This window comes from Pavona decussata, unplaced genomic scaffold (genome assembly GCF_977016875.1).
Source record: "Pavona decussata unplaced genomic scaffold, jaPavDecu1.1 SCAFFOLD_218, whole genome shotgun sequence".
Taxonomy (NCBI): domain Eukaryota; kingdom Metazoa; phylum Cnidaria; class Anthozoa; order Scleractinia; family Agariciidae; genus Pavona; species Pavona decussata.
Window position 1 is genome coordinate 918,984 of NW_028145623.1, and position 12,577 is coordinate 931,560.

Sequence of the window (12,577 nt, forward strand, 5' to 3'; positions counted from 1 at the left end):
CCATACGAACCATTACTCGACCAATCTGCTCTGATACGCCGGCCAAAGCGTACCACAAAGCTACGATTAGGTATAAACGCTTTCACTTCTTTCAATGAGAGACCATAAATTTGTCTAAAGATGATGAAATGAGATGGTAGACGCACTAAGCTGGAACGGTCACTGGAGCATTACAGAGAAAAAAGACTTACTTGAGACTTAGTTTGGCCTGAATTAACTTTGAATGGAATTAAGGTATGCCCAGAAACTAATAAATCGACTTATTTCTTAGCTATACCGTGGTTCATTTGAACAGCCCAATTGTCCTCGTTGTGGAGAAAATGTCGACGCACCAATACATCATCATCATCACCATCATCATCATCATCTTCATCCGTTATCATGACAACAACAACGACGAAAATGACAATAATAACTAGTTTATCGACGGTGATTCCACGAGGTGACTCTTTACCTGTCAGAGAGATCATTTTTCTTGGTCCAGATCAGGGTCCAGATAGACTTGGCTACAAGTCGTCCAGTCCTTAAGGTTACCCTATACCTTCAGAGATGTCTTCAGAGGTGTCTCGCGTCTAAGCGATCTAGCACGTCCGGTTTAAACTGTAGACACCTGAACCTTTATATCGAATTAAAGCTTATAGAGCTGGCTATCAAACTAAACTTTGGAGGAGCCACTTCGAAGCCAAACTCAAAAGGAATTTGTTCGTTTGTCTTCAAATTTGGACAGTAGCTAGTTTAACATATAAACAACAAAAACGTATCTGCGAAGTTTTTCTTTCGAAATATTTTTTCTCCGAGAGCGATTTTTGTACCATTACTCCACATTTTTTTCATCCTATTTCGAAAATGCTCTATAACTTTTCATTGCGATTGAATATGGCAAAACGCAGACACGTTTTTTTTTAGCAAATTAAATTAGCGAAAAACAAAATTCGCTTTGACTTGTAGCTTTAAAAAGGTGATTCGGACGCTCGCATTTAGAGGCCGTGAAAAATTCGGCAATTCATTTTATTTCAAAATTCTTGGTATAGTTTGATAGCCAGCTCTATAAACTTTAATTTGATATGGGGTTTAGATATCTACAGTTTAAACTAGACGCACTACCTCCATTTATATGCAAGTGAGCACTACACTGGTCGCTTGTGCACTCATAAGAGGTTATCTGTCAGTGAGAGGTTTAATATGACCTTACCAACTGTGCTTTGCGCTTATAGCAGACACCAGCGTCCGTGTAGATCCCAGGGCTCTTCCCTTTGGGTCTTGCGCAGTCAAGGGGTCGAGCTCTGGGGTCGAGAATTGGACGGTGCCTCCTATTGCTACTGCGCATGCGTTCTGCGCATCTCGGGATAGTCCGAGAAACTCTGAATTCTTAAGTACGTTGCCTACTAATGGAAAGGTATTTTTGCGCGGTTTATGACAGCACGGGCAATACGATCTTAGCAACGGCTGTCATAATTCATAAGGGAAATTAGGCGCAACTAAGTAATTTTCATAGATAATTAAGAGTCAATTTTGAAAAACAATTCCATCAACTATTATGCATTTCAACGCTTTTTGGAATAATTGTTGCTTAAGCAACTCTGAAAAACTCGTGGTTACCCCAATTTTCTATTTCGATGCTAACAGCCCCTGCTATGATATGCTTTCCCCACACGGCCATAAACTGCGCACAAAAAAGGAGGCACCGTCCTAAATGACAGCGCAGGGGTCTCTAACTTTGCGAGATGTCAACGCACTACATAGTTTTCCGACACGTCTTGGCATCCATTCAGGGCAGGTGTCATCTTGGAAGTGTCTTGCCGTGTGCCGATCTATTGTTAAATCGGATTCCGCGTTAAATGTGGCTTTAATACTGTTATTTACTGCTAATGTGATTCACCACGTTTTCTTGAAAATGTCACTTCCAAAACATCTTTGCATGACGTGTATCAATAGAAAGCTCAAACAAGTTGAATCAGAAATGACCACTAAAGACGGATTTCATGTCAGTCATAACAGACCCAAATCATGCCCAGATTCCTTCAGAATTTCCTTTTTTAGTAACACGTCATAGGTGCAGAGAGAAGGTACAATTTCTCAAATGAAACGGTTCGCCATCATCTGAAACCAGTCTTTTAATTCACGCGCTCACACTGAACATGACATGACGACAATTGAACGTGCACCTCGCTTTTGATCAATTACAATAAAGAGAGCTTAAGCATCACGTTTACGGCAAACGACCACGTGATCATGTTTATCCTTTATTTGCCGCTCGCTATTTTCAGTTTCTCAGAAAAATGAGTGTTTTTGCGTTAGAATTAAAGGCCAGAATTATCTTGTACTACTGTCATCTACGTACCCATGTTTTCAAGAAAACATAAACGCGAATCTCACGTTTGCCGTAAACGTGATGCTTAAGCTCTCTAATACCTTTATCCTGATTGGGCAATAGCGGTGCACACTGTAGGCATTTCACCTCACCTGAGCGCAACAGCCGGAACCTTGGATTTTAAAAATAGAGGAAGATTGGGGAGAGTTGATAGTGTGACCAAGGGGGTTGGTATTAGGCTCCCGCCTTTTCACCAGCTCCTTAAGATCTTACCCCTTAACCGAGATTCTGGCACTAGTACCGCGTCCCCGAAAACGCATGGGAGGCTACACGTCACCTAATAAGGTACTTGCAAACCTCAGTTTCCACATCTCTCGTAAAGAGCGTTTCTTTTTTTAAGGGAGGTGCTTCTTTGAGGATTTAATATTAAGTTAATAATTAGCGGAAGACAAAACAGTCTTACGTTAATGGAACTCAGCAGTCAAATGATTGTAAAACCAGCCGCCCTCGGTTTCTGGGTTAAATCTGAAATGTAGAAACCTCGGTATTTGAGCAGGTGAAAAACTATGAACCCACTTCAAACTCAGCTCAGATATAGTTAGCCAAAGACGTAGAAGTGGAAGAAACGTTCTTTCACCACTGCACCATCCCTGCTGCCTTGAATGAATGGATGAGACTTAGCTAAGTGCTCTTATGATTACTAATTATTTTGCCTCTGACGTCCACAAAACGGATGTTATTACATGAGGGAGAGAAATGACCAGGTCAGAGTTTTTTATTCAACAAATGTGTTCAGTTCAATTAAAAGTTTTTTTTCATGCAACAACATGATCAGCCGCTTGTTGTCGATATTTTCATTATCTGTGCAGCGTATATACAGTGAAACACTGCATGCAGAAAAACAAATTATCCTTGCAAACAGTGCGACACAGCAAGTATGAAGAAACTTAAAAATTGTAGCTTGCACACTTTTCAGCCATAACAATGATCAGGACCAATAACACCACGTTGCACATGCAGGTAATCAGCGAGGGGGGGGGGGGGGGGGGGGTTGTTCTTACTGTCAAGATTCTTATTTAAGAGTAAAATAGAATATCTTGTTACAGACAGAGAGCCAGGTTCTGTAAGTAGATGGCTAACACAAACAAGTCTGGAGTAAACAATTCAGAAATTGAAGCAGCCAGATATATCAGTTGGATGCCTGCAATTAATGAGACCCTGAACTTAGATCATGTATGCCCAAGGGGATAATTGAGTATATTAGACACGGGGACATGAAAATGAAGCCAAGATGTTAGACCCTAAAACAGTCACCCCCCCCCCCCCCAAACACCACCCCCACCACAAAGGACAAAAGGCCCAAACATGACCTGAAGTAGATTTTTCTTGATGTAAAACCCTAGCCAGCAAACAGGTATCCTGGGCACGCTCAGACGGTTGGAAGCACTTCCACTGTCTGAGCACGCATCCAAAGAAAGTCCGCCCAAAAAATTTTATCCCAAGGCATACGTGTCGCCTAAAAATAATATTGTAATAATTACAATATTATTTTAATTAATTTATTTCATATTATTTTAATTATTGAAAGGAGTGCAAGTCATGTAAAATTTGATGATTCAGTGATGTCATGACTGAAACTGTTACATTAAAACAAACCATTCCATTGTTAGTTTGATTAATTTTAGAAACTTTTCTTCATTATTGTTGTTTACAACCTGACGACATTTCTCTCTTGGTTTTGAAAGCTTCGCACACAATCGAACACCCCGTAACTGTACAGCAACTTACGATCACATGACTTCTGTTATGACAGTTCCCACAAACACTTGATGGCCAGGAAATACAGAAAGCCACACAGAGTTGTCAAAAATATGATAGAAATTCACCAAATCTTTAATTAAAATTGAGTGCTATGGGACCAGGAAACTGATTTTTCAGCGCAACTTTACGGATTTACAGTTTGTAAGAAATCAATAGAAAAACAGCAAACTTTTTTTGATCAACCACTCACTCCTTGAGTAAAAAAGTCCTCAATTCATATAATTATGTAATTTAACTACAAAATCCTCTAGTATTAATTCATTAAATTCAATGCTACTGATCAATACATTCCAGTGGCATTGTTTATTAATGTACAAGATGTTTCCAGTTTTGGAATTACAACTCACAACTACATGTATTCTTTCTAAAAAAGCTATTCAACACTTTGGTAATTGGGTATCACTACAACACGTTGCAAAATAAAACATAGGAGTTTATTTTTCATTTAGGACAAGAGCACTCCTGGAAGGGAAAAGGTTTGTAGATGGATGATGGCGTGATTGCAATCAAATACTGCGCAGACAGATGCCAAGCAACCTTAGCTAGCTATGATACACAGCTAGTGAACTCTTGGCTGCATTTAAATTTTTTTCTGCTATGAAACTAACTCTAATGGCATATAAAACATACTACTTCAATAGCTAAGTTATTTACAAAATGGAATCAGCAGCACTCAAATTTCCTTCCTCTGTAACACATTGTATGAATATTTCTTAACAAGGAATTATAAGTCTATTGTATGTATATTTTGTTCTGTAACTTTCCATCTGAAAACATTCCTGTTGATTCCTCAAAATATAAAGCACCATCTGCAAAAGATCAAGAGATAGCATAGATCAGTGTATGCATAAAATTGGATAGTCAAGTATTTTTTCTTGTATTTTTATTTTTTCCCCTCTACTTCATGCTAAAATTACAATGGTTTATAACTTACAACAATGAAAGAAATGGAGAAGGGCAAGATATAGTTAATACCACCACCTTCTGGCTGTGAAAATGGTGTCACAATAATCGAGTGGTTGGATTAACGAGGTTGTCAAACTAAGGAAATGATGACTGGACTTTACACGTAAATTCAATTGGGGCGCAAAATAGTGGTTGCAATAACAAGGTGGTCGTTAGGTGGGGATCCACTGTACTAATTTTAAGCCCTTTTGAATAAGATTGCATTTTTTTTCTAAGATAAAATAGAAAACATAATACAAATACATTTAGAGAGATTAAAGAAACAAAGCAGGAAGTCAACAACAGGATAAAGTCTTACTATCTTAAGAAACATCAAAGGGGACAAACACCGACCGTCTGGGTCACAAACATTTCAGATGAGACCTGTACCACTCTACAGCGATACACAACATTTAGGTTACATTCAATTGAGTGTATTCCAGAATAATAAGCAGAATAGCTGCTAGACTTTTGCGGGACGTGACATCACTGATTCATAACCATCAATCAAAACCACAGATGATGCAGATGAAAATCATATAAAATGTTTTTTGAAAATCACTAGTGTCAAAGTTGCCAGATCTCAATCTTCGAGTAATCCTAGAGGACCTAACTACTGGAGGAATCAAAAAAGATTTTGTAATATTTATAGTGAAATTTGGTGATATTTAGAAGTCAGATGGCTGAGACAGGTGATTTGAAAGGTTCTTCCAGCTTCACTAGAGTGGCAAGGATTTTTCACAGCTGAGATTTTTAACACAATTTTCTGGCATAAGATGGCACAAAAGCCATCATCTGTTAGCAAGAAAAAGGAACCCCAAATTTCCCTAGCTTATTACATTGAAAATATGCCCACTGGAAAAAAAATATACTTTTAATACAGCATTGTACACTGAGTATGTCCTTTGCAAAGCTCGCTACAGAATCAAATTCAAATCACGCCGCTGACAACAACAACAACAACGATATTTGAGCTTTTCACTTCCCATGATTTCCCATTTCTTTCCACAGTGGATGGCATAAGATTTTTTCAATATGATTCCAACTGAGTGATAACAAGATAGGTTGTTTTGACTAATGATCTGATGCAAATCAGGTGCATCTTTCTGACGTAGGCCATTTATTGACAAGCTGTCACATCAAGGAAGAGTTTTTCGAAATTGTGTGGCTTGTGGGCAAGTGTTAACGCTCCTCTCTTCCAAATCCTCTCACTTTCTTTGGCTCTCGATTTTACACATAAAAACCTTTTGAAATGCTTGCTATACCAGATGACGGCCTTGAGAAAATGAGCAGATTGCCTGTATGATGACACCCATAAAATGGTTTGTTTCCTGTTACTATCTACCTTATGAAAGTGGGAACATATTATCTTTTGTGTTATTTAGGGTGAAGGGAAACAAAACATTTTATGAGGAAGGCCCCAGGCAAATGAGCACTGATTTGCTCATCTCAAGTCTGTGGGCAATGAAAGGTCTGAAAAAAAAAAAAAAAAACACCTTTTCCTATTTGTAGATAACTCTAGGAAATGAAACTCATTGGTTTTTGGCAATTTTCTCACAATTTGGTTGATAAATGCAGCACTGCCAGGCTAAAACGTATCTCACTAAATATCAGGGTAAGTTCCAGAACTGTGACATTTGAAATCACACAAAAATAATTATTGGAACAATGGCCTCAAAAACAATGGACAGCACATACCACTGTTCTTTAAAATTGCTCTTCTTGATTTATTTACCATGGTATTAGCATAAGCTTACAATCTATAAACTGCAAAATCTCGGCTATTTACAAAAGTAACGTGGCTTACACGTTTAACGATGAGCATCGACGAAACTGAAATGAATTTTTAACGACAGTGTGAAAGTAGATAAAAGAAAACATTTCATTTTAATAACCATGAAATAAATAAATGTATTTTCATTCATGCCGTAACGAAACCAAAAATGACATTAAATTAAAACTGTAGAAAAGGCAAATTGCCAACTTACTGTTTCTTTCTACAGTGTTATATGCAAGATTCAATTTCCTCCCCCCACTGGTATTCCGGCTGGAGTACTGGTTAGCGGTACACTGATTCCCTGGTAGCCACCCTTGGACTGCATTTGCCCTTGAATTGTACCCAGCTGAAATGAAGATTGTAGACAATTCAGCCATGTGATATTTCTTTATCTTATAAATAGCTCTTTAAAAATAGGTGTGAGCACGATCGGCCACACGAGGTGAGAAAAATTGCACGAGGAAATTTGTAAACTTGCTCGAGAGTGGTCGATAGCAATCGCCGCAACACAAACAATAACTCTAAGTCCATTTCTTAGTTAATTGTCAAACGTAAATAAAAGACTTAAACGGAATTAATCTCGAATCGATATCAAAACTCAAGAACAGGACTTCAGTGAGAAAAATGTGAAGAGTTTTAAGTCAACTTACATCTGAACCAGACGCCATATCGCCGCTGCCTATGTGCCCCGTGTGCTGTGAATAAAGTCAAAGTTCATTAAAATAAATCTTGTGAAATAACATAAAGAAGAAAGAAAACAAAGTACTCACTTTAAAATTCGTTGGTAACCCAATCATGGATCTATCGATCCTCCGCCTTCTCTGCAAAATAATAAGAAGCACAGAATCAATTGGAATGCAATATCCCTCCATAATCTTGGTCCAGACATGCTCCGAATATATGAATCACTTCATACCGGTTGTGGTTGTTCAGTGACACAGCAAGGAAAACACACCCATAACTCGCTCATTTTGCTCATCGAAGAGCCCCTGATAGCCGCTAATAAAAACTATATTTTCCTTATCTAAATTTTAGCCGCAAAATCATGGCGAACTCCACAAAACGCACATTTCGAACCTTCGAGTTTCGGTTCCCTTCCCACACTTCCACGAGGGTGCGGTCTCCTTAACTGAGCATGATGGGTACCGGAAGTCACATGCAACAGCCCGTTTCCGCTTAGAATTCGTTCCCTGTTTGTTGAAGCAAGGATTTTCGGGACAAACAAAAAGTGTTTTCTCATGAACTGGCCAAAGCTTTCATCAACAATGACAAATTCTAATGTGACAACAATCAGGCTTTCAATACCTTTTCAGTATCTATAAAATGTCCAAGATTTAATTTGATTCCCCCAAAATATGAAAAAAACACCAACAAACTTATAAATAAGCTGGAATCCAGGAAACAAACTTAAAGCCGTTCTTGTATCATACTTTATATGAAATGCCACCTCTGTAGACTTAGATGATCTGTTTACCAGCTAACAGCTGTAAACTTATTTTATGCAAACAGAATTATAAAATGACCAAGACACTGGACCAAACCCTCGCTCATATTAAACCAAATCATCATCATCATCATCATCATCACCGATATTTTAAACCACCTTCTTAAAGTTAAAAAACTCTTCAGCATCCCACTTAGAATACTGGTACAATGTAGAGTATTCATATATTTCATAAATTTAGACACTCAACAGTGCTAAAGCAGCTATTTCAAGCAAAATTGACGACCTGCTTTTTTTTAAACAGCTTTCTGTTAACATTTTAGGCCTCTCTTGCAAGAGCAGGTACCCTGCAAGCAGAACCAGAAACTTCCTTTCCAAGAGAGAAAATTTGTGTGAAGTTTTAATGTCTTCTGAGCATCTCAAGCTATAACTTGGACGCAGTTTTAATCCCAGGCCAAATAATGTGACAATCAAACAATTTCATTTACTTTCAATACCGTAAACTGCCAGAAATGCTGGAACATGTCATAGAAAGTTTACAGCTTGAGCAATTATTTTTCAATGGTTATAAGCATTAGTAAACTGGCCAGCTTTGACAAAACAACAATTTCTATGGAACATTTCATGGAAAGACTTCAGCTTGAAGTGGAACAATTTTTTTCAATGCCTGCATTTGTCGACTGCATTTTGGCCATCTTTGACAAAACAACGATTTGTTCTTGAAGAATGTTTTCTTTGCTTTACACTCTTTTAATTTCACCATCTAAGCCATCAAGTGTTCCTTACGACTTCCTATTTTAATTCAATATCCCCAAAAAGTGTGCACAGATGAATCTCTTAATTCAAACACAGCACTCCACAGATACACACGCTAATACACAAATTCCCTCAAAACCATTTTGCTGTGTCCAGTGGGCTCAGTCTTCACCTTGTTATTGTCAACAAATTAATATGTGCACTATAAAAACCAGTTTGATGACAGAAAACTGAAGTCTAGGCAAACGTTTGGACTACAGCAGCTTCAAAGAGTGGATACCACTTCTACACAGCCTCTCCTTCTCAGTTCCTTCTGTGAAGAATTGAGAGAGTCTCTGTTCACAGCTCAAGTGAAAGCAGGATATAGTCAGTCAGCTTATTTATAACAGGAAAAAAGAAAAGAAAATCTTGCAAATTCATGAAAAAACAATTTTAGTGAGGTTCCCAAATTTTCCAAGAGCTTTTCATCATCAGAATTAAGATGTACATTCAAAATAATTTCTTTATGATGATTTTAATAGAACAAACCACTGGTGTATTAAAACTTGTGGACACACCACACCACAAAAAGGGGGCAGACAATGAAACATACAGTCTGCCTGCACATCATTCTATTGACTTAAGTCAAACGTAATCTGATGCACGGCTTTCCCATACTTGCAAGCATACATTTAATTTTGTGCTGTAAAAGTTCTGAGAATTTTGTGCAATTATAAACATTCTCGTTTTTGCTTGCCTGATGAATGATGATTCCTCCATTCTCAACGTGACTAATTGATAACTGAAGAGAAATTAGATAATGATCAATTTCGGCACGAATGCGAAACAGCAGCCCAGAAGAGACAAGATTTCGCTCGCAGCAACATCGCGATTTTTGTTGCACAAACAATTGCTAATGTACCGCAGACGTCAAAACTACCGGACATCGAGGAACTCGGAAATAAACAAAACACAAGGAAACGGTTAAAAGCTTAGCATAATTAAGCTTACCTATTAAAGACATTTTTGGTGGATAAAGGCCCTCAATAACAAGCTCAATGATATAATCTTCTGTCAAAGCGAACGTGTACGTGATGGATGGGTACTGATGACAATGATAATTTTTTTATCTCGAAGTTGTCTTACGGTCGCAAATATCTGATATCAAAGCCAAGGTAGCGTTGTTGTTAAACGGGAAAGGTCACTGTCGATCATTTGATTTGTACAGAAACCAACGCTCTGATCTTGTTAACAAACACGATAACTAGTTTTATTAACTTTATATTGTTTATTAAACGCTGCACATCGCTCGCATTTCCAGGAGATTCGTTTATATCTTGTATAGTGATGAAATGACGCACATAAAATGACCATAAACTGCCCCCACGAATTTACGAATAAAAAGAACAATTGACACTCCAATGATGCAAATCATTATTTACGATCGCTGCCGACATTTCTGTAAGAGTTGGACGCTAGAAGTTTCGAAAGTGTTCTCCAAAACGTACAGAAACCTGATATTTCTATCCCCTGCTTCGCTTTCTGCCGTAAATGAAAATTAAACAGGCTAATTTATGAGGGCAAATCAACCTTTCTAGACGTGCCCTGCCTACTAGAATTGAGTAAACGCTGACACAAAATAAAATTTCGCATGTCCTATGGAAATTTGTATGACTTGTGTGAAGACAATGACAATATTTGCCAAGGCATTTGATGATCAACGATCGTTGATAACAGACTCACACGAAATAACTTTCACTGCCAGAATATTACGGCGCTAAATTCCTAGATGTTATGCATATTTTCAAGCCATCAAGACTGTATTTTAATAGCACAAGGTTTTGAAAAGAACGGATGTTGTCAAGGATTTAGGTGTGAATTAACCAAAAAAACATCTCTTGGAAGGTATAACAGTGCGTAGTGAAACTACGTATCGTGAGGAGAACTCAGACAAGCTTTTACCTGTTCCGTTCCCCTTGATCTGGCTCCGAAGCAAGCGCCAAAGCTCATCGCCATGTGATCGATCGGCGCAGAATTCGAAGTATATCCTTTGATCGGTGATACAGCGCAATCCTCAACAAGTCGTACTCACAAACCCTTGCCAAACGCACTATCAAAGATCCAAACCCTGCTTTAAACGTTTACTGACTGTTGTAGCAACCGAATATGGTGGACTGCAAGCAAAACGAAAATGCTGAACTGCCGGAAACTCTGCTTAGTTGATCCTGCGCAAAGGGGATATAAAGTGTGATCTATTTTCAGCACACCGTCAGCTCAGGTGACAGAGTTATGTGTTAATCATTAGCATATCAATGATGTTTACAACGCACCGAAACTATTTACACTGATTATTGATCGCCCTGGCTTGGGTACCGCATATCCTGTTTGCATCTTGGGTAAAAATAATCCAAAATAGCGGAAACTAATCCCACCAATTCTAAATGTTACTCAGGTATTTTAAACTTCTTGTGGTGAAAAATAATAAAAAGCCAATATCAAAGGGGAGAGAGGTAGAGCAACGATTTACCCAGGGGACTCCCCTCCGTCCCTCCCGTTTGTGAGTAAAGGCTACCCATCAGCACAATAGTACACCAAAACAAAGGCTCGTTTATTTACTATCATTTTCATTAAGCTTATTTTCTTTTAATTTACAACTTTATCTTTGATGTATATGTACTGACATTGTGAAAATCTTTTTTTTTTTTTTTTTTCAAAATGAGTTGAATGACGACCTCGTGAGGCCATGTGTTGGGATGTTACTAAAAAATCGGCATGTGTTGTCCTCGTGTGTCGTTTGCGGTTGGCTTGGTGATGACAGCGAGGACGTGCCAACATGGAGTGTACGTACTTGGTAAAAAGAATTTTGTTAGCAGGTCGTCAAAGCACTTCACTTCTCGGGTTCCGTTGAAATAAAGTATCGCTACAGGGCCGGACCCCTACAGTATAACTATATATAGAGCCAAGTTGCCGCGGAAAAATTGAATCAATAGTAAGGTGGTGTTACAGCTCATGAATGCGCAAAGCATACCGATTTTTTTTTTGTATGAAATATTGAGGAAAATTCACTGTTCTCTCTCGCTCCCACTTTAGTAGCCTCCCATGCAGACGTCCTTAGGGGCTCGTCACATGTTTCCTCCCCCACGAGGAGGAGGAAACGCGTGACGACGCGCTAAGAGGCTACCACTTTGGAGGAAATGGTCGTTGACCGAGCGAGTGTCTTACTGAGCAGTTCCGATGCAAATGTAATCCACCCATGATGTCCGAGAGTGAAAATCCAGCTTGAAAAAAAACCACTTGCACGGGGGTGTAATCGATTGTGTTTCTTGATTGGCTGTGAGGCAAATTGCAATTCTCAACCAGAGTAAAACAAAGTACAGTCAACTCTCTCGTAAGCGAGCACCCTTGGGGCACGACATTTGAAGTGGTCGAGTTACGGGAGGTGGTCGCTTACGGGAAAGATCAACAAAATAGGCCTAATACTGGATTGATTAAGTAATTACATAAAAATATTACCTAAGCAGATAAAATTAGGCAAATAGAAACT

General features: G+C 38.5%; 1 protein-coding gene across 2 annotated transcripts; it reads right to left on the reverse strand.

The window, feature by feature from the left end:
- Positions 1-4,181: 4,181 nt before the first annotated feature.
- Positions 4,182-11,262, reverse strand: LOC146459620 (CDC42 small effector protein 2-like). Of its 2 annotated transcripts, none has more exons than XM_085089246.1 (5): positions 10,996-11,262; positions 7,625-7,675; positions 7,505-7,549; positions 7,066-7,200; positions 4,182-4,941 (listed from the first exon to the last, which is right to left on the reverse strand). In XM_085089246.1, exons 1-4 carry the CDS (start codon positions 11,047-11,049, stop codon positions 7,096-7,098), a joined length of 255 nt encoding a protein of 84 aa, XP_084945372.1. In that variant the 5' UTR covers positions 11,050-11,262; the 3' UTR covers positions 4,182-4,941; positions 7,066-7,095. The 2 variants fall into 2 exon arrangements, with proteins under 2 accessions (XP_084945372.1, XP_084945371.1); XM_085089245.1 differs by lacking the exon at positions 10,996-11,262 and adding an exon at positions 7,771-7,965 and having other exon boundaries at positions 4,800-4,941.
- Positions 11,263-12,577: the final 1,315 nt, after the last annotated feature.